This window comes from Mesoplodon mirus (genome assembly GCF_964341445.2).
Source record: "Mesoplodon mirus genome assembly, chromosome: 6".
In the NCBI taxonomy this organism is placed as follows: Eukaryota; Metazoa; Chordata; class Mammalia; order Artiodactyla; family Ziphiidae; genus Mesoplodon; species Mesoplodon mirus.
Genome location: NC_138982.1, coordinates 17699079 through 17726853, shown reverse-complemented (window position 1 = coordinate 17726853; position 27775 = coordinate 17699079). Strand labels below are relative to the sequence as shown.

Genomic DNA, 27775 nt, shown 5'->3' with positions numbered 1-27775 from the left:
TGCCTTAAAAAAGTCATCACTAAACTATCAATATTACTATATTGTGTCCTGCTTATATGAAGTTACTTTCTCCATTGAACATTAAATACAATGAATATCATTAATTGTGCTCCACTAAAAATATTTTTAAAGTAATTTTAAAATTGTAAGGTAATTTTATAAATGGCCATAAGTTCAATCTATCATTCTGTCTTAACACTTAATTAAATCATTTTAAAATTTTATATATATATATAAAATGTTATATATATGTAACTATATATATATATATATATATATATATATATATATACACACATATACATATTCTGTTTCATTTCTTGTCCCAGAAGAATATAAGAATTCTAGATAAATAAAACAGGGAAAAAGCACTCTACAAGCCAACTTGAGAATAATGAAAACTCCTACCTTGAGACTGTACCATACATTTTTTAAAACAGTAAACGCATTATAAATGTTAAGAATCAAAGTATTAAAATTTCCCTTTTCTATTTTTACATATGAAATCAATTACTCAATTTGATGCACTAGAAAGACAGCAAAACATTCCATTTACTTATGCTTCGAGGTCTAGAGGGAATAAAACTTGGATATTTGCAAGTGTAAATAAAATACTTTGTTGAACATCTTTTAGTTTTAAAAATAAGCATGCTAAAATAAGCACTATCAAAGATAAATCTTCATTTTCGTTTTGTACAGCTATTAGTCAACATTCTTCTTTTTCATTTTTAAAACCTGTTATATTTTTGGTTATTGAGATGAAAGTGTTTCAAGGTGACAGTAAGCTAATAATAGCCTTGATTCCAACCATAGGGAATCATTAAGAGATTAAGTCCTTATTGAAAAGAAAACAAAGGGAGAAAAAAGAAGACATGAATTGATAGTAAGGCCGCCAAAGATCTCATATTAGAAGAGGTGTGTTAATAACACTTCCCAGAATAATGTCTATGAATGGAGGCAGAGTAAAGAATAAAGGTTATAAATAAGTAACAGTTGCCACAAAAGCTATTCATGCTGAAGAGATGATTTGGGTCCTTCACTCTGAGATGCTGCTGTGCTCCCTCCCAGCCCTCACAGACACACACCAACACCCCATGTGCACCTTTCATCCTGGTTTTTACATGCAAATGGAATAAAATTTTTCCCCCAAGAAACAGGCGCAGGGAAATAATCCCCTTTAAAAGAAAAAAACAACAAAACCTGAACTTAAATCCTAAAAGAAAAGAGACTGCTATATTTAGAATGCCAAGCAGTATTTTTGACAACGGACAATAACGTATTCTAGCACTACCAAGATCTGAGCTGCCTTTCCCATTCCTTCTGAATTAACTATGGACATAGGAATTTGAGTTTGAAGAATTTGAGGATATAATCATTTCATGTTTGTTTCTGGTTTTAAACATGAATGGAGAGGTAAATAAAATACAGGCATTTGGAAAAATAAATAATTTCTAATTTATTTTTAACTGTTTCAATTCTCAGCAAGATTCTTCTGACAAGATACACAAAGCCAAAAGGTGCTTCATGAATTCCACTTCAAAGAATGGAAAAAATATTTTAAAAAAATCTATTCAATGCCAAATTTAATCTAGATAAAATCAAAGAGAAATGCGATTATCACACCAAATTCCTAAAAGAAGTGTTTTGTTTTGGCTCTATCATCAGATACAGAGTTGCCCAAGGATACTCTAGCTATGGAGTCTACGTTAAATTAATGGCTGTAGGTTTTTTAGCTTCTAAAACAGCTTCCTAGAGAAATCAGTATCTTACCTTTACATATCTTCTGGAGAGGTTTCTTGGTGCTTTGAAAACTCCTGAGGTCTATGTCAAACGGCCATTCTGTTGCTCCCAGGGTCTTAGGGGCTTGAAGAAATCCCAACACCTGCTGCTACCACTGAGTGTCGAGGCTAGGAAAGCTTCAGGGTTTTGACAGCAGGATCACTGAGCCACAGCCAAAGCTTGGGAAGCCTTAACAACTGAAAGCAAGTGTAGAGGGCAATGTGGTACCCAGCACGCACAGGGCGCTCAATCGTAGCAGCAGGGGGAGGAATATTCCCGCCCTCACGAGGGTTTAGAGGCAGCCATCAGGGAACCCAAGGGTCTGTCACTGGACAGAGCCAAGGAAGTGGAGACATGACCACACAGCACGAGACCCTAAGAGAACAAGGGAACGGGAACAACTAGCAGAGAGCTCAAGTGGCACTTGAAAAGAATCATCAAAATTCCCCAACAGAACACAAGAAGCAATGGCAAAATGCAACAAAATACATGGAGGTAGGCCATTCTAGCATCCCACAGACAGCCAAAAACACAGTTGAGGGGGGATATGGAGCTCTAGTTCTAGAAAGAAAAGTAAGGAAGACATATTATAGTATGCCTACTAGATTTGAGGTTAAAAATCTAATAAGTGGCATAAAATTCCTAAATCCCATCACTATAATATTTACATTAAGATAAGGGAATTGACAAATATAAAAAGTCACAGAGTGCTGATCCACAAGGCAACAGAAGTTAAAAGGCAAAGTTGTCTATTATGGGAGGAGAAAACGAAAAGACAGAGAGAAGGTTAAACTCAGTTGATTTTTAAATGGAGAAATCATTAAAACTGTTTTTTAAATACAACACACGTTTTATCAAATACATCACTTTCTATTACGATCAGATGAGGGAGACGGTAGGAGTTCATGAGATGAGAGAAGAAGAATATGAAGAAGAAAAGGAAATGGACAAAGAGTGTTCAGAGATGAGTAGATGGAGAGATGGAAAAAAAAAGAGAAAAAAAGGAGGAAGAAAGAAAAATGAGATTAACTTATTAGGTTTTAATGCATTGTCAGATAACTACTCACTAAGATTCTCCTAAATCTGGGCTTCACAAGGTTCTATATTCCATGGAGATGCTTATAGCTTGTTAACCGCTATTCACAGCTCTTCAACTTCTCACAAACCCTCAGGAACTTATCTTGAGGAGCCAGCTGAATATTAAGTATTAAACAGCTACAAGAGACAGACCCTAAGACAATTTTGCTTTAATGAGCTGGGTAAAAGCAAGCCAGGGACCAAATATAAACTCTGACAGAACTTTAATCATCCCTAATATGAATCAAAATTAAAATGATCAGGCTCATTTAGGAACTGTCACTTTTTCAAGACTAGAAGCAAATTAACCATGCATGGTATTTTATATTGTTTTAGAGTTAAATGAAAAGAAACTTTACTGCCTAATGGCCATTCTGTGTGTGTAATTCTTGATTTTAGGTATTTACTTAACATATATATTAAGTTCAGGTTAACTAGAACAGTAATAATAATCTATTTTACTTGGTGTCAAATAACTCAAATAACGAGTGTTGGGAAAGGTTGACTTCCATCCCTCACCTCATATACATGTGGTTATGTTATGTTGTATATATTATGTTAATAACCTGTACAATAAAAGCATCTCTTGCTTGGGCGAACTCACTTATGTCCAGGAAGTCGCTATGGGTCAGATATTTTTATAAAATGAAATAATCCTTAAACTACAAAATAGTAAGTACTGCCCAGGCAGCTAGTATTTTAAATTTGAGAGAATTGAGATTTTATAAGAGGATGAGGAATCTGAATTTCCCTTTAAAAATACTTTTACTGTATAAACGGTGCCTAAGTGTAGATGTTGGTTTGAACTAAAACTTAATTTTTTAAAACACAATCATGTCAGTGATAGGTCTGCATAACGAAAGATGGAGTCCCTATGGTAGAAACTAAATGGAAGCTGAGCTTTTTTTTTAGTGTAATAAGTCTGACTTTAAATAATACGTTAAAAAATCAATTACAGTTTGTTTTCTGACCTCTGTTCTCAAGCTCACTTGAGAACAGTTTCAACAATCTAAACAACAAAAACTAAAACATACAAACAAAAAAATGTGGAAGAGAAGATAAGAGACTGAATTAATGTTGCCAGTTGAAATGGTGGAGTCCATTCAATTATAAAGCTCTTCAGACAGAATGGTATGTCAGGATTGCCAGTGAAAATAGAAAAATCGGTGCTAGCTTTTTAAAAATAAACATTACATTGCTACTAAAGTATCTTCCTAAAGTAATGAGATAATCTAAATCAGTGTTTCTCTGTTGTTAAGCATCACAAAGGGAGAAATTTTTGACAAAGGTGCTTACAACTGTATCCCTGCACCTAGTTAACCTGGCAACATAGTAGGGGCTCAGTACATATTTACTGGCTGAATAGTGGTGCCACATGTGAAAAGGCACTTCTCAGAAGCATGGGGGTGGGGGTGGGGGTGGAGGCGGGTTATGGTCAAATAGAGTTCTTAAAAATTAAAGTTAAACAGGGGTCTTCTTACATGGCTTGTCAGAACCTTTATTATGCTCCTGAAAATTCCTAAACTTGATTGTCAACATTTTTCATGGAATACCTATTAATCATAGATTAATTATTCTAGAAAAACTTGGTCTATACCTCTATGGAAAACTTGATATTTCTGCATCTTCCAATCTTTTAATGAAAGACACAGGTGAACTATAAATTGGCACATATTCATCTCTGTTATAAATTATAAGGTGGAAGAGATATGTATGTATTTCAAATCTCATAGTAGGCTTATCACAAATGGCTGCTGCTTTGGGATAAGGAAATTTTAGAGGAGAATATTTTGGAGTGAGAAAAATTGAGAGAGCTCATTCAAATTATTCGTTTTACCAATGAAGAAACTTGCTCGAGGAAACTATTATACCTTGTGTTGGTAGATAAATACATTAGCAATGAAGTTTCTTTATTGCTAATGTCAAAGATTCATTCTGTGCAACCATCTGACTAATATAAACAATATCTTACTAATTTGCTTACATAATTATCTTGAATTGAAAAGAATATTCCTGGCAAGAATTTGTGTATTAAACAATCTCTTAATTTAAAATTCTATACTCTATTGTGCTGAAAAAAAAGGAGGGGCTCATTTAGAATTGAAAGGGAAAATAATTGCTTTCATATACTAGAAAGTCATTTTTTTTTTAATCACTGTGGGTCAAGTGAAAAACAAGAATGAAGATTAAATACTGCCTGAGAAATTACATGGGAAACTATACTCCATATACTGAGCTAGCTAACAAACTTCAGGATTAGTATCTTCAGGTAGTAAAGCTGGAAATACATATGTTTATTTATGGAACATACACAGGATCACAGATCAGGTCACCAGTGTTAAAACTATGATTCCTTTCAGATTATCAGATGCCATTTTCCCATGGACGCCACCTCAGTCCTTGAGAGAGCGAACCTGCCCAAAGGTATCTTAGTAAACTGGCTCCCCAGTTGCCTTAGTCACTCACCAGCATCCATTAGCCAACTCCATGCTTTATCTTCAATAGATAAGATACGGCTTCTTCTTGCCATGGTGCCATGAAAAGGATCCAGAAGGTTCCCTTAAACCACATTTCCTGAGTGACTGCTGCAGCACCAAGAGTAAAGGATATGCCAGGTCAGCCACTTTTCCTTCCCAGCAATATTAGCAGCAGCAGCAGCAGCAGAAGCAGACCGTTGAGACCCAGCTCCTTGCAGGACGCTAGCCAAAGCACTCTTGTATACTCTACACCTGGACAGAGTTTGCCCGTATGTTTGCACCTTCCCCACAGTGTGTCAAAACAGGTGTTTTCCTGTGATCATGCTTTAAGTCTGCTCCCCAAACAAGGTGATAAATACACTGTTACTATGAAATTCTAAGTTTCTAATTCTATGGAAAACATTCTTAAAGATTTACTTTATCATAAGGAAGCCTTGATGAAACCTTTCTAAATTTTCATTCACCTTTCCCACTCCTAAGAAGCAGGCAGACTGCCCTAAAATTTCCTGTTAATGAAAAAACGGATGTTACCATATGAAACAAATGCCATCATGCAATTCTGGTCATTTCTTTCATAATATTCGATCTGCCTTCCTGGCACAGAATCACGTTTTACAAGTGCTAATGTTTTCATAATCTTTACAACACTCCCAACAGATGGCGAAATATCAGGTCTCATGAACTTTATTTTACAGAAACAACGTCTTCTCTGCCTCTATCTTTCACTCCCTTTTTGATGTTATTGATGAGTTGCTTTTCTTCCCAGGGGTGTTCAACTTAATGAGTGGCTAGAATATGGCTGGACAAAGAGAAGGTAACATCACTAACAAAGCATTTACTTTACTTAACTGATTCATCCAGAACTCAAATCCTACAGGTTAAAAAAAGCATCTACAGATTTTTTTTAAAAAACCTAAACAGTCCAACAAAGGATAAGTGAAAACCAGATTATTATTTTCCTAATAATTAGAAAATAATTATAAACTCCAAGGCATGTGTTCTCTGCACGGTAGAAAGTAACAATTCTCATTAGCAAAACTGAAACCCTACATACACAGATTCTGAGTATAACACGTTGCTCGTGTATTAATACTTCATGTGTTCACTTCAACATCAAAATAAAAATCAGAACAGTAGTTAACACATATCACATACTCAAGTAGTGCCAGGCACTCAGTACTTTACATGTGTTATCCCGTTTAATCTTCACAGCAACTGCAGATCAGGTATTATTACGGCCCCATTTTGCAAATGACAAAACTGAGGCTCAGTCAAGTTATGTCACAAGTTTAAGGTCACAGGGCTCGAAAGTGATTTGAACCCAGGTTGTACAGTTCCAGACCTGGAGCTCTTAAACATCTTGTTAAAACTGCAGCCTCAGTGCTGGTTTTCATTTATTTCTGTACTGCAAGTTTACCTAAATAGCTAATATGTATACAGTACTTATTGTGTGCCCTAAAATTCCATAAGTCCTTTGCATGTATTAATTTCTTCAAGATTCAAAACAATCCAGTGAGGTAAATACACTCCTATTTAGTGGGGTAAGAATGTTAAGGAAGTCGCCAAAGGTCATAGGACTACTAAGCAGCAAATGTAAACTTTGGATCCAGGGAATGCAGCGCCTGAAATTGTGGTTTTGTGCCTACACCTACCCTCTACTGCCTCCTGAAAGCTGACTGCATGTTAGACTCTTAAAGAAAGGGGATAAGAAATGTCAGGTCGGGCTTCCCTGGTGGCGCAGTGGTTGAGAGTCCACCTGCTGATGCAGGGGACACGGGTTCGTGCCCCGGTCCAGGAGGATCCCGCGTGCCGCGGAGCGGCTGGGCCCGTGAGCCATGGCCGCTGAGCCTGCGCGTCCGGAGCCTGTGCTCCGCAATGGGAGAGGCCACAGCAGTGAGAGGCCCGCGTACCGCAAAAAAAAAAAAAAAAAAAAAAAAAGTCAGGTCTGGCCAGAACCCTGGTGGAAGGAGGATCTGCTATCCCGTCTCTTTTCAAAAACATATGTATAAAGTACATGAGCTTATACAATACACAATTCTATCATTTTCCTTCATGATGCTTACTAACTTAAGGAATTAGCAAATATTTTTTTTTTTTTTTTTTTTTTTTTTTTTTTTTTTTTTTGCTGTACGCGGGCCTCTCACTGCTGTGGCCTCTCCCGTTGCGGAGCACAGGCTCCGGACACACAGGCTCCGCGGCCATGGCTCGCGGGCCCAGCCGCTCCGCGGCATGTGGGATCTTCCGGGGTCGGGGCACGAACCCGTGTCCCCTGCATCGGCAGGCGGACTCTCAACCACTGCGCCACCAGGGAAGCCCAGCAAATATTTTATGTGATCCTCAGATTTTAAAAAGTCAAGGGCAAATTCAGCTTTCACATTTTATTCCAATATATCGTATCTTCAGAGGCACTAACAGGACAGTAACATTATTATCATCACAGTGTCAGTCATTCTGTTTTGGGGAATTACCATTGCTGACGGTCATATTTATATTTTATTCCCATCATTGGCAAATAAATGTAATTATGTGCAGGGCCAAGACAATAATTGTGAGCTTAGAGGAAGCTTCAGAAATCCAAGGTTCATCCCTTGAGATGCTGGCTGCAATGAACCTTGCACCAAAACACTTCCTTGAATATTCAGCAGCTGAAATGACCTTCTTTGAATTAGTTCTTAAGGACACAAAGCCATCTGGGGAATGTCAGACAACTCAAATCAAGCACCTAGGGTCCCAAGTGTAAGTCTGAAAAAACCAATGAAGAATACTGAGACCAAGCTATTTCTTTAATGTAGCAGCAAAGCCTAACTCTCAGGATGAATTTAGGCTAGCTTTAGCTTTTTTGGCTTTAACCTGACATAAATTACCATGAGAATCCATGAAAAGTTCAGATAGAAAATACAGTTATGGTAAAGGTGTCTATCCTCTGTCAGAATTTAGCCACCAGCTGTAAGAAATGCAGCCATTTGGTGACATTTAGCAGAGAGAAATTTACATACCCATGTGGCATAGCTTGAGGTGATGCACTGGAGTCTATTTACTCTCAATTATTTTTACAATCAAAAGTTTCCATAGGGCCTCCCTGGTGGCGCAGTGGTTGAGAGTCCGCCTGCCGATGCAGGGGATACGGGTTCGTGCCCCGGTCTGGGAGGATCCCATATGCCGCGGAGTGGCTGGGCCCGTGAGCCATGGCCGCTGGGCCTGCGCATCCGGAGCCTGTGCTCCGCAACGGGAGAGTCCACAACAGTGAGAGGCCCGCATACCGCAAAAAGAAAAAAAAAAAAAAAAAAAAAAAAGTTTCCATAGGAGGAAGATGACAATTCCTTACCCCATTTCTAGACAACTGCCTTCTCTGTAGAATTCCTTGGGAAGTGGTATTACATACTGTACCCACATAAGCTTGATTTACTCTGGCTGACACCAAGATCTAAATTTATCTCAGTGTCCAATGTTAACACTGAATTAACACAAAAGCTATTCAAAAATGTTTCAAAAACACATTCTGGAATTTTTGGGGTGAGAAAAAAAAAATAATTCCATAGGCTTTTACATAAGGCAGAGCATAACAAATAATTTTATGACCTTGGCACTACTAAGTGATAGACTAGGAAGATCATGACTCATTTATGAAGTTGTCCAAATTTTATACGAGCATATATATGTATATATTCATTGTTTGACTTATCTATTGAAGTTACAGTTCTTACTTCTTGCTGTTAATGATGCTGTAATTAAAAACACAGAAATATGATTCTGATCATTTTAATACACTACTTTTAGAAAGATATCAGTCAATAGACATTATATTTGTAGATGAATAAATTAACTGCTTCTTATTCATCAACTCCTACTGGGTCTACTCTCTTTTATTTAATTCCTTGAACTTGGCTTTATCTGCAAAGAAATATGTTAATAAGCATCAATTCTAGCCCGTTCACAGATCAGAACAGGAGGAGTTGCAGTGAGCTTCCCAGCTTCTTCTGGAAACTAAACAATGTACCAACTGTAACCAATCCTTAACTAACACTAAGTCGGCTAGATATGAACTGGTGATCTAAAAGTGAAAAGCTTTAATTGTGCATTACAAATTTCTGAGTCATTTTGTCCTCACAACTTTATGCTTTAAATAAACCTAAATGCTGGCTAAAGAAAATCTACAAGTATGACTTAGTGTTTCCAAACCAGGAAAAGGAAGGAGTTTCAGTGTTTGAGATAAGGTTTGTTTTCTGGAGTTTGGAAAATAAACATTTCCTATGCAGTTATGCCTGGGAGTGTGTGTATGTGTGTGTGTGTGTGTGTGTGTGTGTGTGTGTGTGGAGTGTCTACATTTGTGTGGGTAAGGGTGGAGAGGGGGAGAGAGGGAGGAGAGAAGAGAAAGGTAGAGAGGAGAGAGGGAGAAAGAGAGAGAACTTTTTACCAGTATTTGGTGTTAATGCAAACTGGTTATTTTGTGCTGGAATTAGAATTTACCTCAGGAAGTATGTGCACATGTGCCATGAAAATACTGCAATTTATCATAAAATCAACAGGAAATGCTTACCTGACTGTATAACGCATTCCTATGAATGCAATGATACAGAATATGTCCCATATAGTTGCATAAAATAACAGTACTCTTGGGTCTCTAAATTATATTAATTTGATACCTTTATTTCAATATACATAAGCCATTTTCTGCATTTTAATAATAATAGCATATTTTTTCCATATAGGAGAATAAGCAAATTTTGTCCTGATGCCCTGCTTATATAACCTTAGAGATATCTACTTTCTCAGTAATTTTTATGTAATTTATTGTTTACTGCAGTTACTAAGGAATGGCCAAGGGAAGTAACAGTGTCATATTTGTCAAGTATAGATACATTTGTAACCTATCATATGACATTTTAAGTATCAAGGCATCAGTAAGAGCTTCTACTGCAATTGTACATCTTCCCATGTGTTAGTTGGTTAGTTGGAAATGCGTCACACAAGCCTGTGTTCAATATATGGACACAGGATTAAAATTAGAAAAACAAAATGCCACTTCCGGGTCTGTGTCTACCAGTGCATTTAATCCTCATTACACAACTCTGAGGCAGGTGTATTATTATTCCCCTTTGACAGGTGAGAACACTCAGAGAGGTTGAAAAATGTGTCCAACAAAAGCTGTTCCATGAATGCCCCTAATAGAAATTAGGGATTAATAGGATTTCACCAACACACACACACGCGCACGCGCGTGCACACTTGTGGTTTTCCTGTTTTCTGTCATAGGGACTGTTATATATATTTCATTTGATATATAGTGTTAAAATTTATACTTTCGAGAATTTATAGAAATAATTCTTAAAGTATTTGGAGATTGCTACTCCTTCAGTTTACTGTTTACTTCAGATAAGTAAATATATAAGTGAAAATTATTTCAAACCAAGTAGCTTATATATTTTAATATGTCCAGAATGCTTTTATTTTGCCCAACACTTGAAAACAGTAGAACATTTGTTTGTTTTAAAAGAAAGCCATTTTCTTTATGCACTTGGACAGTGCTGTCTGACCTAAGCCAAGTCAGCTCAGCCAAGGAGTAAACATCATTCTTTTATTTCTACAGGGTTCTCTTAATCCCTAACAGAAAAATTTCCCCACTTGTGTTTTTGTTTGTTGTTAACATAAAGACTATATGTTGTAATTACATGTGACCAGTATTATCCCTTTTTTTTAAAGCCCAGTTTCACCCTCTAATGAGCTCCTGTTTGTTACCACTGGTACTTCCAGTTCCACCTTCCTGTTTAAAATATTTCTTCCCCCGCTCCCCACTTTTTTTTTCCTTCCAGAAATGACTAATCTTCCTGTTATTCTACTCTGTCAATTTTCCCCCTGGTATTCTTTTCATGTTGCGTAACATTTACTTTTCACCAACTCCTTTTAGAAGTTTACTACTATATCCTTGTTGCTAGCCTTCCATTTTCTACAGATTAAAACAGTCAATATTTATGGATGAGCAGACTTTTTGGTCAACTTTCGTGCTATTCAGATTAAGCTATTTCCTCAAGTCAAAAATGCAACTATTCTTTCAATTGACATAATATAAACAGCAATTTTGATCTTCAAAGTCAAGTCAGCTTAATCTTCAGTTACCAGATATCACAATGAAAGGGCTTAGTTTTTTGTTTCCTTTCAAATTTCCTGATAAGGTAGGTGCTAGAAAGCAAACCTAATATCCACTGCTTTTAGAAATCTCTTGCCTCCCCACACGTCTCCATAACATCATAAAACACATTAGCATAGACTCATAAGCAGAATGTAAAATTTCTCTATCTTTCTGATTTTCAACTGCAAAAAATACTTTTAATGATATGCCAGGAGTCTGCCTTTTACCCTAATTTCAAATAATCATAACAGCTATCTCATACTGTCTGAACATGAGTAAAAGAGTAGATCTGAGAAGAGTTTTAGAATTACAATGCTCATTTAAATAATATAATCTAAAATTTTACAACATTAGTATCACATGTCTAACAAAACAATATAAATTATAGCCTCAGGTTTACATAATACATTTTTCTGGTGAATTCAACATTAAATCATATTCACTATCTCACAGTCACAGAATCCCTTAGAGAAAGGAGTGTCTTACTAGTCCCATTTACACTGGCTATTCATACAAGAAGATGTTCACAAAGCTTTAGAAGTTGTGTGTTTTCTAAAATCCAAAAATGCCTTAAAAAATCCTGACAAAACACATTTTAATTATAGGAGATAAAGACAGCCATAAAATGTTACCCTCGGTTCCTGAAAATAGAAGTCAAATTAAGTTCAAATATTTGCTTATATTAAAATAGCACAGGATCTTACCACTCACTTTTGTCTGGGGGAGGTCCCCATTACTCCCTCTTCTTACCTTTCCAAATAATAAAAATTAAAACTTCCTCATTTGTCACATACAGTGCCCTGTATGGAGATACTTCATTTTTCTTTGGGTCAGGAGTCACAACTTAACTTTGAAATCTCTTTATTGTTCCTATATTAGACACCAGGGCCAGGGTCTCTAAAATCAGCTAAAAATATTGTTCAGTAAAATGTATACATAGGACACCAAATATGATAGTAAGCAGAAACAGATTCATATACATGTTTATTTTTTTAAATCATATCATATTATGAGTAGAAGAAAAACGCAAAGTATATATTCTGTGAAAAAGCAGGGCTAGTGTCTACACCCCTAGTAGCTAGCCTAGCACCGTGTTACCAGAGAAAAAGATGATCAATACATATCTTCTGAGTGGATAGAGTCAATCATATAGAGGTATATTTATGGTAAACAAAAAAGGAGGGAAAGGGAACTTCCCATGGGAAGTAATGTTACCAAAATGCATTCATCAAAAAAAAAGATTAGGAGAAATAATCCAAAGAATTTCCTCAAGGGAAATTTTGTAAAAATCTGTTAGAATCCTTTGAATAACTATACTATAACTATATTTAGATCTTATATTTGAAGTTAATGTCTGATTCTGAAAATTGGTAAATAAAAAGTCATGCAGTTTCTCCATCTTTTTGCTATAAACTGTATTGTGGAGTTGCCAATTAGGTACTAAGGAAAAGCTCTTTACAGAAAAATTCCAGATAATAAATGCAGCAGGAATAATATGTTAAAAGTCACCGTTTTGCAATCCCTAACAAAATCATGGCGCTATGAAATGATTGACAATGCAGTGAAACCACTGGATCCAATTTTGATGGAGAATTTTATAGGAATTGGCTCAGGCTCACCTGAACTTACTGATAGATTTCAGCATCATTAGAAGTGGAGAGAAATGAAATTATTCCCTCCTGATGGGATGCAATTGAAAGTACACAGCACCATCTGGGAAGTATTCTCACCAAATAACAGTAAGTAGCACTAAAATTCAACTCAATTCTAGCTTTAATTTCTTGTCTACAGAAAATAAGGGTGATAGAGGAACAAACTAAATAATACCATAGGGAAGCAATTAGCTAAATTCAGAATCTCAGATGTTCTCCAGGACAATGACCTGATTTTTTCAACTAATAAAGACATGGGGTGGGGGAGTGGGGAAGAAGCAGGAATTATCATAGATTAAAAGAATCTTAAAAGACATAAAATCCAAATAGATGTTGTTTAGATGCACATCTGACAATTTTATTTAGATGCTCATTTGAGCAATCTACCTGTAAAAAAGATGTGCTGTGACAACTGGGAAAAGTTGAATGTAAAGTGGGAATTAAGTGATATAATGACCATATGACCCAGCAATCCCACTACTGGGCATATACCCAGAGAAAACCATAATTCAAAAAGACACATGCACCCCAATGTTCATTGCAGCACTGTTTACAATAGCCGGGTCGTGGAAGCAACCGAAATGCCCATCGACAGACAAATGGATAAAGAAGATGTGGTACATATATACAATGGAATATTACTCAGCCATAAAAAGGAACGAAATTGGGTCATTTGTACAGACGTGGATGGACCTAGAGACTGTCATACAGAGTGAAGTAAGTCAGAAAGAGAAAAACAAATATCGTATATTAATGCATATATGTGGAACGTAGAAAAATGGTACAGATGAACCAGTTTGCAGGGCAGAAACAGAGACACAGATGTAGAGAACAAACGACGTATGGACACCAAGGGGGAAAGCGGCAGGGAGGGTGGGGGGGATGGGATGAATTGGGAGATTGGGATTGACATGTATACACTGATGTGTATAAAATGGATGACTAATAAGAGCCTGCTGTATAAAAAAATAAAATAAAATTCAGATATAAAAAAACAAAAGAAGTGATATAATGAAATTATTGTCGATACTGATAGATTTGGAAATAGAGTTATATTTAAAACAAGTTATATTTAAAACAAGTTCTTAACACATAAAGTTCCTACATACATACAAGTAAACTGATAGGACAGGATGTCTGAGATTTGCTTTAAAATACATCAGGAACAAAAGGTATGTGGAAAGTAATACATGAAACAAGATGGACAAAATGTTCACATGGATACATCTATAGAAAATGCAGATTGATACATACACAGAAGTTGTTACAGTGTTTCTCTAATTTTGTGTATGTTTAAAAATTACCACAATAATTTTTAAAAGCTACAAAAAAAAAAAAAAGGAAAGCAAAAGAGAACGAGTTGTTACTGTCTAGAAGAATAACCGAACTTTCTCTTATATTTTTAACTCAGAGTCACAAAACCTGGTTGACAAGCTAGGCTTTGCTTCTTAAAATCTGATCTGGCTGACCTAACTCAATTCATTTATATCTGTGAACATAAATATCTGTATCTGTAACAGGGAAAAAAATGATCTTTCCTACTTCATGATAATATATATATGAAAATAACTTGTAAACTTAATTTATATCTATACAAATATAGATATATTATTAAAATGCTTCCTTGTTCACCTTCATGTCACATGTGTATATTATCATCTCTTTTCAACCAAGTAATAAGGTCTTTATGAGCAAAGTCTCTAGCTTATTCCTTCAACCAACAACCATGTGATCTTCTTCTATGGGGTCTACTATGTAACAAGTATTTCACTAAATGACGAGAACACAAAGGTGGTAAGTCACAGGCCATGGACTCAAATCCAGAGAGGGAGGGAGATGCATAATTATGATTAATGTGCCAAAGACAGTTATAGAGATATGAATTGGGTGCATTACAGAAACGAGAAGGCAGGACAATAGCATGGCCAGGGCTGGGGTGAGGAGAAGCTTCCTAGAGGAGGTCATGTCTAAACTAAATCTAAATATGAAAAAAGTCTGCAAAACTCATATAGGAAGAAAAGAGTTCTCAGCAGAAAGAAACAACAACACAAACAAAGATAGAGGACATTCGGTTGGAAGAGCAAAAGAGGGAGGCTTTTACCACAGGGCACTATGGCTAACGCTCATTGTTAGAGGCACTGAGTCTCAATCAATGACCCACTGGACTCAGAAAAATGCGAAGTACTTAGTAAGGGATCAATAGATATCTATTAATTAAAGTACAGAGAGATAAATGGTAACACTACTTGAGTGCTCATTGTACATCAGGCATTTTGCTAATATACTGAGATAAGCGTACTTCTTACTCAACCTCACATCAATCCCAGGGTGGGTACTATTACTACCCCCCCCCATACAGATAAGGACACTGGGGCACAGAAAGGCTAAGTAGCCTGCCCAGTCACTCAACTGGCAAGTGGTATAGAAAGAAAAAATCTGGAAATAAATAAAACAGCAGAGAAAGAAAATATCTGGAAATAAAATTCTACATGGATATTCCATATGGTCAAACAATTTTTTAAAAAAGAAGAGACAATTCTATAAACAGCGGGTGCTGCTAAGTGTTTAAGAAGTAGCTCTCTGGGGAGGGCATTGTAGCATTTGCCAATTTCCACAGTGTAAATCCTCCTACCATGGCCAATTTTAAGCTGCCAATACGACATCACTTAACCTGGAGTTGGGAACAGGTCTTATGTAAGCCAGTCCCAGCACTCCATTGGCTGCAGCTTTCAACAAGCTGTACAGGTAGAGAGTTAAATTAACAGGCTAATCATATGACCAGGAGATAACAGTAAATCAAAGAAAAGGTGCCACTGCTACCTCTGTTATTTACAGGACTCTTGTATATAAGGAATAGACAATTTATATTTGAAATTATTGAGCTCCTAAGGAGTATAATGAAATATATGAAAGGCAAAGAGGATGAACAAGTAATTCATAGAGGTTCCTCAAGGAAACATACATTTTATATGAATGACAGAGTTGACATTAAAAAAAGTATTCTTTCTATGTGATTAATGAACAGTAATTAGTAAGTGATTCCCTGCTAAACTATTCCTCCCTCAGGGAGCACACAAGAGGATTTATTTCTAACTAGAGAAGTGGAAAAATGAAAGCACAGTTTAAGGAAACTATTTGATTTGGGTCAGCAACAGTCACTGCAACCAAAAGGAGGGGCGGGGGATTATTTTTGCATACCCTGTGCCTTGCAACCTACCTATCATATAAAAGGGGTTGAATGATACTGATAAGGAAGGAGGAAAAAAGCCAGTCACTCACAGATCTAGATCTAGATCCAGATAGATATTTCTATACACAGATATGTGTATAAAAGGGAGTCCAAATGATTAATATTAGTGTATGTACACCACTGCTTTGAAAACATTCCTTTAGGTTATCTATTGAACAAAGCATTGACTAAATAAGCATAGTTAGATGAATTTTATATTTATATAAAAGGGAGTTAGAATTATTAATGTTTATATATTGATCCTATCTCCTTATAAAGTTCCTTTATCATTTAACAAGTGTCCAATAAATAAATATATCTAGATAAATTATAAATGAAATATAAAATCTCTTTTTCACACAGAATGCAAATATAATGCTAAAGAAAAGCAGCTGGTGATTAGCAAAGCTAAAAAGATAAATTCTACACAAATTTGTTTAGAGGTCCACCAACCTTAAACCAGTATGTCCCCTTTTTTTGGCATGTGGCATGTTACTGAACCTGGCTCTTATGAATCCACAGCCTATCTATTAGTTCATGGAATCCTGACTTAAATAGACTCTCTAGAAAAAACTGCAGTTCATTAGTACTGTCTTTTGCTATTTAATACATATACAAAACAAAGGCAAAAGATGCTTCTGAGCCTTGTTAGAGTCTATATAGGTTGCTTTCTGATGTTCTTCTTGTCTCAATAGTAGGTCCCAGGCATCTTTTATTGGGTCAATTTAACTATTGATTTCTACTCATAATGCTTATCAACAGCAGAAAAATGTCACTTTTTCAGTCCACTGCCTTAGGGGAGAAAAATTCACAGAATAAATGATTAAAAATGAAAAAAATCAATCAGCAACACTATTACCTAGTACATAAAACAACTCCAATAACCAATTTTGTTACTTAACTAAATTGACATTTTTCAGCCCAGTTAGGAGACTGGGATGAGACTACGGGGGTATATTTTTATCTTTGTGATATCACAATTAGTTGAGAAGTGAAAATTCAAGTCAAGTGATTTTAGTCTTCTACATACAATGCTTGTTTTCATTTCCTTGAATGAATGCTAGTTTTCATTTCCATTCAAAGAGGTGACTGTGTCCATTTTTAATGAAATGTGTGGTCTAATTTACAACTGTAACGACTATAATTAGCGTAATTGTTTTTTGACTCTAAAGGGTGGGACAAGGAAGGTTATGGCATGAGTCAGCAGCCACTAGTTCAGCTGCTATTCTGCATTTCATCCTATTTTAAAGTCAATGCAAGTAAAGTAAAATTTATTGGAAGCTGACCATGTGTCAGGCCTATGGGTAGGCACTGAAGATTCTAATAACCAAGGAATAGTCTCCGCTTTCAAAAAGCTTCCAGACAGAGGATGTGGAGATCAAAACCTAACTACAATGGTCTATCTATTTTAGGAGTATGACAGAGTTCTAATGTATCTCTCCCGTCACTGCATGTTTATGCAGTAAAATCACCTAGGAAGTAATGTGTGCGTTTTCATATTTCTGTGCTATGGTAATACTACCTGGCTTATTAGAATCATACCTAAAACCAGAATGAATAGGCTTTAAGTTAGGGATTAAGCGATTGTTCCTGGTGATACTGGTTCCTGGTGAAATCTGATCTGTCCAGATTTACAAAAAAAAAAAAAAAAAAAAATCTCAAGATAAAACAAATATCACCATCTCTTCCAATTAGTTTAAAAGTAGATCTAACTATGTGTTCTTGTGAAATTAACATGTTACTGTGTGTTACACAAATAAGAAGCAAGACTTGAAATACAGAAATACAGATTTACTGATTTAAAAAAAAAAAAAAAAGCTACTTAATGTTTTGGTGATGAAGCATGGCACACCAGGCTCAATCGGCTGTCTCTTGAGCATTTTAATTACTTCCCAACTTGCAAGATTAGGAAATCAAACTAGTCTCATAATCATCAAGAAATACAGTAAATGTAGTACAAAGGTGTTCTCTTTTGAGCACCACATGAAGAGGCGCACTGATGAAGCCAGTAAGTATTGCTTATGCCACGGGAAGATACTCTACAGAGCCCGTATCTCTTTAAGATTATTATCAAGGCCTTACCTTCCGTGAAAGCACACTTTGCAGAAAAGCATGCGAAATCTAAAATAATGGGTGAGAACTTAGTCTCCAAGTAGACAACATTTACAAATTGTGAAGCTCCTTGAAGAGGGCCACTAAGTCTCAAGAAGTAACTGTTTAAGTGGAGACTGTAGCATTTGTTACCAGCTACATAATTACTCCACTCTAACCCTAAATGAGCCTGAAGTACTAAATTTTTAATCCCTCCTGATGATCCTCTTCAAAGTGGATAAATGTAGGTTTCTCCTCAGTCAAACACTTAATTGCTAGGACTACTGGCATCAACATAATCTGGATGGTTTTTGACTGTCTAGAACTTTTTTTTAAATAGCTCGTCACACAGCTCCTAAAAGAACTGTTAGAGGGAAGAAATAATGAGCAAGTTAATAAGTGGTAGGGCCTAGGCATTTATACTTTTTGGAAGCTTGGACTCTCTTTTCTTCTTCAGGTTTAAGATATGCAACACTGTACAGGTTTCACACTGGGAAGTCAAAAAAAATTTTTTCCCTAACATTGGAGTGTGGAGAAATTTAAGTGCAACAGAGATACATGATCTCCCGACAAATGACCTGTGTCTTTGTTACTGTTATTAGTTCAAAATAAAAACAACAGTAGTTATAGTTACAGTCTGGATCCCAGAATGTTCCCCTCAGAATAAACAGCAACGCTAATCAATGTTTTTCTCAATATTCTCAGCAGAGTGAAAGAAAAAGGAAAAACAAAACACCAATGATGTTGCTATCCTGGTAGTATTGCTTCTCCCCATTCAACCTTTGAAGAATAAATACTCTTCTACCTAAGCGTGATACTTTCCCAACTTACTAACAGTGAGTTACTATTGTTACAAAAATAACTGTGTATTGTGCCACTGCCCCGACCAATTATCACTCCCCTCTGAGACATGGGCTATCTAAACAGCCACTGTTATCAGGAAGCCTGACCAGGTCCCTATGTGCTGCCTGCACAAGATAACATACAAAACATGGCAGGAGAGCAAATAAAGGCCTATTCCAGAGATTTCCATCAATAGAACATAAATAGTCCATCACAGTGTCAGAGCAATTTAACTGGATGAGTCCTACTATAAATGAAGGGTGCTGGATTCCTTAGAGAAATAGTTTAAGAATATTTATATGTCACTATCCAACAAATGTCCTATTACATGAAAAAAAATTCTCTAACACATTTGAAAGCACATAAAATCTGCTCACAATTATCGATCATGGTCAGGAAGAAACATTGCTTTCAATTCAATGAACACCGAATGCCAAGGACATTCAAAACACCATACATAGAGAGGTGATGAACGTAAGCCTCTCGTTCTTAAGGAGCTTATAAAATAGTGGGAAAAAGAAACATGAAAAATGAACTATAAAATCAGGTATAATGTGATTTATTCTGTAATACATAAAATGGTAGGAAAATGTAGAGAAGAAAAGTTATTCATGAAGTATGTCTCATCTGATAATCACTGTATAATGAGGGCCTCTTATGAGTAAGAGCACAGAGTGAGAACTAATAACTCATCTGTCAACTGCAACCACAGGTTGACTTTAGATGCAAGTTTAGCCAAAAAAAAAAAAAAAAAAAAAAGGATTCTATAAAAATCAATTGGCTAGGGCTTCCCTGGTGGTGGAGTGGTTGAGAGTCCGCCTGCCGATGCAGGGGACACGGGTTCGTGCCCCGGTCCGGGAAGATCCCACATGCCGTGGAGCGGCTGGGCCCGTGAGCCATGGCCGCTGAGCCTGCGCGTCCGGAGCCTGTGCTCCGCAACGGGAGAGGCCACAACAGTGAGAGGCCCGCGTACCGTAAAAAAAAAAAAATAAAAAAAAAAATAAGGCTAGTAGGTTATATTCCAAATTTTAAATATTAACCTGATACTGAAAAATCATAATAATCAAGGGTACTTAACTAGCCAGGATATTACAATTTGAAAGCTGGCAACCATCTGTGAATGACCATAGAGTGTCTTTTTTTTTTTTAAGCTGTATTGATTTTATTTCTATTCTTCAAATTGACATAATAGCTACTCATGGCTTATAAATAAGATTTGCAGCCTGTCCTTCCAAAGCTCTATGCAGTAATGATAAACCCAGTAGTTGGAATCCATCAAGCTCACACTGAGCCACTGTCACTGGCAGAGAAGTTGCTGCTGGACAATGCATCTTTTCCAACCACCTGGAATAGAATCTGTAGATCCACAAACAAATGATTTTCCATCGATCAAGTCCTATTTTCATTCAAATGCAGTTTAGAACCACACAGTGGAATACATTTGAAGCAACCTGATAAACTTAAAACATTGAATCTTTAAGTTTATGATGACACAGTTTTATATGTGCTAATGGAATTAAAAAAAAAAGACAACAGTTCAAAAAAAGAATGGCCAACATGCTGCCAAGGTGATGGAGTTAAAGTGTGTAATGGTGTTAAATAATTTCCTGTCGAATTTCAAGACCAACATTCATTAAATAATTGGAAATGTATGAAACAGTATCCTTTTAAGGAGGTTTGTCATAAGATAAACACATCTTAGTGATCAAATCACTTCCAGAATGCTGGTAACTTGAGATTTCATTTTTCTTCCAACAGTGACCTGTTTTTCTCTATAACAGTTACTAAGAAAAATATTTTTCAGCTAGTCATAAGAATGACTTCCTTAGAAGCCCTTTCCTTTGTACTATTAAACAGTCTGGAAAATTGCTTGCTTGACTCATTCATGCTGTCAAAATATACTACAGGCTAAGGCTGACCATCAGTTTTCCCTGTTTCCTAGAACAACACATACAATTTATGCATGAAGTTCTAAAGTAACGGCATCTGGAGTTTTAGCATCACTTTCAGGTATTGAGAGTTTATAAAACTATATCCACCCAGGCTAGTCTAATCATTTGCTGTGCCTGAGGCTGCCCCTAATGCAAGAAAAGTTTCGTTCATTTAAATCCATGATCGATCAGAAATTCAAAGAGAAGATATTAGAATTATTTGGAGATTACTCTATTTGCAGTTACTTGGAGATAATGAGATGAAATAAAATATGCAAAGTATGAAATTCTTTACAAAAATAATTATGAGGTCATCACTGGAACTCCACATTTGTTGATATGCATTATAAGAATCTTAAAAGTAACACTTATTCTTTTACCAACTATCTATTTTATTATAATTAATAGAGGAGATATAGCAAAATGGAAGATACGTAGCAAAAAGGAACCCTGCTAATTACAATCCATTTTTTTTAGGGAACAGAAGTCATAGCGAGTGTTATTTAGAGAGAAAAAAATATTTTTGAATCTGAAAGCTAGCAGGGACATTAACGAAACAGAGTGACTCCACTCTACCTTCTAACTATGAATAAGAAATTAAGTAGGTGAGAAGGTTATTTCATTTTTTTTTTAAGTCGTGTTTTCAAATTTATCGACGGTGCTAATCAAAAAGCAAAGTCAGCTCTATATGGGGAGTCTGGAGCACGTGAAGATTTCCAGATGGTTTTATCCTCGGGAGAAAAATCCATCTTCTATATGGATTGAGAAGTCATGGCAAAAATACTACCTTCCCTGCACCTCTCAGCAGTATTCAAAGAATGGTTGTTAACCAGGAGACTACAGCTTTTGAAAATATATACCTGGCCATGTCTCTTGGTTTAGAGATTCCAACCGAGTAGGTCTAGGTGGTGGGGCAAGTGGTAGGGGTAGGGAAAGAATATACCTGCCAGGTCTTTTTTTGCTTTGCGCAGAAAGCCTGGAAAAGCACCTGAGATGCTCTCTGGCACACAGCAGGCATGCCACGTAAGCTGTTGACTCACATGGAATTAAATGGGTCCTACTGTTAGTATGGCGGATCACTAAGCAAGGGAAAGGTTTGAGTCTAGCAGGTATTTGTAGCAAAATGATCCAACTGGCACCATCTCTTACACACTCTCTACTTTCAATGCTGAGCTTTCACATTTCTACAGTTAAAGTTCCAAACTGGCAGGTCCTTTGAGGACAGGGTTTTTAATAGGCATTTCCAAAAAGCCAGTCATAATTGTTTATGTTCCCTCATTTTTCAAAAATCATATGCTAGGCAAATAAACCAGAGGTGGCAAAAGGTTATAGATCAAAGAGCCCTGCAAGGTATTAACACAGGGAGAAAGCAGTCCTCCTTCGGTCATCCTGAAGCAAACACGTTTTGAAAAAGTAAACAGATTTAAAATTTGAGGCCATACTGTGACTGGGAAGGATTAATAAGGAGCACCTTTATTAACCTGAAAGTTATTATCATTATCAGTATTTTAGTATTTTTTTTCCAATCTACTATTTCCATAAGGGGGGGGAGGGAGAGAGAGAGAGAACACACAAGTGCATGCTCTTTGACTGCTGATGTTATCTGTAGAAACTTGTCTGCTGGAAAATGTTTCTTTAACTTTGGTTTGGCTCCTATCTTGGATCTGATGGGAAATAAAAACTTTTCCATGGATTAGAGCCAACTGAGCCGCTAAAACAAAAGGTAACATTCATTAGAGGACCATGGTACCATGATCTCATTCTGAAGGTTAATTTTTTTTCACATTAAGTATAGATTGTCTGAAGTTTGGAAAATTCAAACAATGTCAAACAAAATAAGTAAATATCAGCCCTACCTTAAATGTCATTGTTTATGTGAAAAAATATTTTTAGCTAAGAAACAAAAGAGTAGATAAAAAGAACTCATTTGATTCCCAGCTTAATCATTTAACTTAATTTCCTGTCTCTGCAATATCCCCAAAATGTGAGCACCTACACACACATACACATCCCACTTGCTATTTCCACATATATCCAATAATATGTGATTTCAATAGGAAACCATTCTTAAAAAGAAGTGACTTTTTCTCCATAAAATGTGAGCATCTAAGGGTGTTAGCTCCCTTGATTTTTAAGCGAAATAGAGGGGGGAAATCCCAGCTTTTACACATCTGCTAACTAAATATCGATTGACCATTTAATGCCAGGAAGGACTTACTGCACAATTTTTGGCATCTTCTAAAATGTTGAAGGGACTTCCCTGGTGGCGCAGTGGTTAAGAATCCACCTGCCAATGCAGGGGACACGGGTTCAATCCTTGGTCCGGGAAGATCCCACATGCCGCGGAGCAGCTAGGCCCGTGCGCCACAGCTACTGAGCCTGCGCTCTAGAGCCCGCGCGCCACAACTACTGAGCCCGCGCGCCACAACTACTGAGCCTACGCACCTAGAGCCCGTGCTCTGCAACAAGAGAAGCCACCGCAATGAGAAGCCCACGCACCGCGACGAAGAGTAGCCCTCACTCGTGGCAAGTAGAGAAAGCCCGCATGCAGCAATGAAGACCCAAAGCAACCAATAAATAAATAAGTAAATAATTTTTTAAAATGCTAAAAACAAATTTTATGTTTCCTGCCTTCAGAGGTCCTCCTGTACTTTCTCCTAACTGTTTCACAACATGTTAAAAGCCTAAATAGCCAACTCAATTAAACAGGCTACAAGCATCTCCTTCAAACACGTGATCCTCTTTCAACATCAAGTAATATAATTAACTCATTGCCACATACTAAATCAATACACAGCAGAATAGAATGAGCAATAATCAATAGCCTTAACAAGAAGGCAGTGGCATGGCTCAATAAATAAAATAGTAAGCGCACAACTCATATTCAGAATTAGAACATAACAAAATTTATACACAACTGCAAAGGAAAACCCAGAGCTAGCCACAGGAAACTACTAGGCTATACTAGTCCTGAAAAGACAATAAAATCAGGGAGCTGGGGCATTTTTCCCCATTTGCTGCAAAAAGTATATACTCTCATTTCTAACTAAAATAAAGAAGTCTCAAGCTTGTGAATTAGGCCAGCATCTTTAAATATCTTGAAGCAAAAGAGACCATTTTACTGGGCTAGAATTGGATTCCTATCAATTCTGAGTAATATGAAAGGGGGAAAAATGAGGATGTGATAAATGGAATATCTTGGACTTGGATGCCCCTTTACACCTTTGAGGAAGTTAAGTGGTAGATATTTTACCAACTAAATAAGTTTATACAGGTTTAAAAAGAACAAAGTAGGGGCCTCCCTGGTGGCGCAGTGGTTGAGAGTCCGCCTGCCGATGCAGGGGATGCGGGTTCGTTCCCCGGTCTGGGAGGATCCCATATGCCGCGGAGCGGCTGGGCCCGTGAGCCATGGCCGCTGAGCCTGCGCGTCCAGAGCCTGTGCTCCGCAACGGGAAAGGCCACAACAGTGAGAGGCCCGCATACGGAAAAAAAAAAAAAAAAAGAACAAAGTAGGGATAGTGCAAATCATGAATAAATAGACTTTAATATCTAACCTTCTAGTCTGTGAAGGTACTTTACTGAATAAACATTAATTTTATTTTTGAAACAAAGTCCTAGGTGAGTCTTTTAGGAAGAAATTTACATAAAATATACTATTTGAAATATCAAATGTGAATTACTTATTTTAGGCCAACACAGAGCTAAAGAGGCATTAGTTCTAAATGTAATTAAATTTGGAACAGATGGTTACAACCACTTTTCCAATCATGGATAACTGCATTTATGAAATGGGTTTTTAGGCACAATGATATAAATACTGACTTATTTTATTAATACTACCCCAGTGAGCTTAAAGTCAAGTGGTACACATGCTAGAGGTTAAGAGATGTTTTCTCTTGATAACAGGTAAATGAATAAGCTAGTATGTGATAATGCAGAAAAACGTCATTTTTAAATCTTTAAATTAAATAATGGATAAATACCTGTAGTACAGTATGCAAAATAATGCGACATTTCTTCTGACATAAGGAAAGTTCTTCTCTTAAGGGGAAGATACCTTAGACTGAATTCCAGCATTCAGACAAGAACACCACAAACAGCTAGCTACTAGGTATGAAGTGTTTACACTGAGAGAGATGTTGCATGGAAAGACCTATATTATGGAAATGATCTCACTGAATCCTCACAAACATTCAAAGCAGGTATCATTAGTCTCATTTTATGGAGAAGGAAACTGAGACTTCGGGAGGCAAAGTGACTGGCACAAAGTCACTAGGAAGTGACTGATAGAATCAAACCCATATCAAGCTGCATTCATGGTTTTGGCTCTTAACCAGGTCTTACTCTTTGCCATGAAAAGTTTTTTATTCACACATTTTTGAATATGGCTTTTTGCAATTACTCTGCAGATGCTACTTTGAGTAAAAACTCCAAGGTAGCATTGGGACTAAGTGAAAACCATCAGTGGCTACATTCTCGTTACTCCTGGAACCCATATATTTGCTATAAAATAATATTTTATTGTAAATTTCATCCCAAGGAAAACAGCAAAGAGGCTAATCTAGACACTCAGAAAACACCAAGAGGGAAAAAAAAGCAAAACTATAGCTAAAGCAAACTAATGAAGAAAATGCCCAGAGAAATGAAATCAAAGGACGAGGAATACCAGCATTCTGGTATACTCACCTTTCCCTGTGATCAATTTGGTTCTGAACACAAAATAAGTTTTACTTCCATACCAAGTTTGAGTTTATATATCAAAAACAATTTTGTTAACAACATTTCTAACTGGCTGTTTGACTAAACTGATGCATTCAAGAAAATGGCCAAAAGGCACTGAGTTTCTAATCGTTTAAGGAAAGTATCCTTGTAACACTAGCTATTGATGTTAAAGGTTTTCTTTTCCCTTTTGTCCAAGCCAGCATTTGTCCAAATGAAAAGCTCTGTGAGGATAATTATATGTTTCTCATAGAGCATTTTAAGTCATATAATGAACACTAATATTTGGATACCTCTTTTAAAAGTCCAATTTAAACTAATATTTACTAAATACCTGGTAAGCCCAGGAATTTGACGTCCTTAAATCCATGTTTTTCTGAGAGCAAACATGCTCTTTTTGTCATATCATGAACAAAATGCAAACAGTGATTCTTATATTTAGTCATTTTTATTCCAATTACAAATAACGCAAAAGTCTTAAAAACAATGTCATAAGCTATTTTAAAATTAAATATTCATGTGAAAAAAACTTCCCTCTTACTAAAGATAAGTACTATACAAATATACAAAGAATTAAATTACCTACTAAAATATTATTCCTAGCTAATTTTTAAAATACAATCTTAAAAGTTAGCATAAATACTTAAGTGTGACATACAATAGGAAGACGTATTATATAAATCATTGTCAAAGAGGTGGGTAAATGCTTTAATCTAGATTTTAATTTCATATAGTATAACTCACAAAGACTTAGAAAGGCTTAAGCACAGTTTTTTGTTTCCAATATTATTATAAATGCCCAGTGAAACTCATGAAATATGAAGGAACTCTCACCCATTAAAAAAAAAAAAAGCCTCATGGTTCTATGCATTAGAAGAATATCAATTATACTACTTCCTTGAATAAGAAAGGATATTCTATTTTATACAAAAAAAAATCATAAGGATAATTATGTAATGAAAACCTCCTTATCTGGTGCCCCATACTTCACTTCCAAGCTTTGTCTTAGAATACTGAAACTCTTATTTGTTTTTTTCTCAGAACAGCCTATTATTCTGATTTTCTATGCTGTTCCCAGTCTGGCATGACTTTCAAAATTCTTCCTGACCTAAGTTTTAGATTCTCTATATTATCAAACTTCTAGTTAAAATTTAGTATAAATTTTCCATTTTAAATTTTTAAAAAAACCTTATTAGTGATTATTCAGGGATGTTTTTCTGAATTAAGAAAAAGTGTGAGTGATCATGTTTTAAAAAGTATAGTTGTTGGGCTTCCCTGGTGGTGCAGTGGTTGAGAGTCCGCCTGCTGATGCAGGGGACACGGGTTCGTGCCCCAGTCCGGGAGGATCCCACATGCCGCGGAGTGGCTGGGCCCGTGAGCCGCTGGGCCTGCGTGTCCGGAGCCTGTGCTCCGCGACGGGAGAGGCCACAGCAGTGAGAGGCCCGCGTACCGAGAAAAAAAAAAAAAAAAAAAAAGTATAGTTGTCTTAAATTCAGGCAATTACAGTGACTCAACAAATATGCCTAAGTATGTCTGTCACTCTAATATGCAGACTCACTAATAATTAACACTATATTTTTGTATGCGTAAGATCACTGTGTAGTGCTTCATAACACTTTGTCAGCTTAAACAAGTTAAACTCAGAGCATAGGCTCTAAAGGTTGAAACACAGGCTGTAAAGACAGGCTGCCTGTATTGAATCCCAGTTTGATCACTTCCTGGCAATGCAAACTTGTATAGGTTACTTAATCATTCTGAGCCTCATCATTTTATGTAATCAACGGATGATGATCAAAGCAGGGGAGTAAAATTAACCATTTCTATGTGTTACCTAAAAATCAATCTGATTC

At 36.4% G+C, this 27775-nt stretch overlaps 1 protein-coding gene across 19 annotated transcripts in view; it reads right to left on the bottom strand.

The window, feature by feature from the left end:
• Positions 1-27775, bottom strand: part of MBNL1 (muscleblind like splicing regulator 1) — a 179548-nt gene that overhangs the window by 108787 nt on the left and 42986 nt on the right. The window contains exon 1 of one of the 19 annotated variants that reach the window (XM_082624980.1): positions 5323-5444. The exons of the other annotated variants lie outside the window; for them this stretch is intronic. Coding sequence (XP_082481106.1) covers positions 5323-5328 — 6 coding nt within the window. The 5' untranslated portion in view covers positions 5329-5444. Of the gene's footprint in view, positions 1-5322; positions 5445-27775 lie in introns of those variants that run through there. 19 annotated transcript variants of the gene reach the window in all.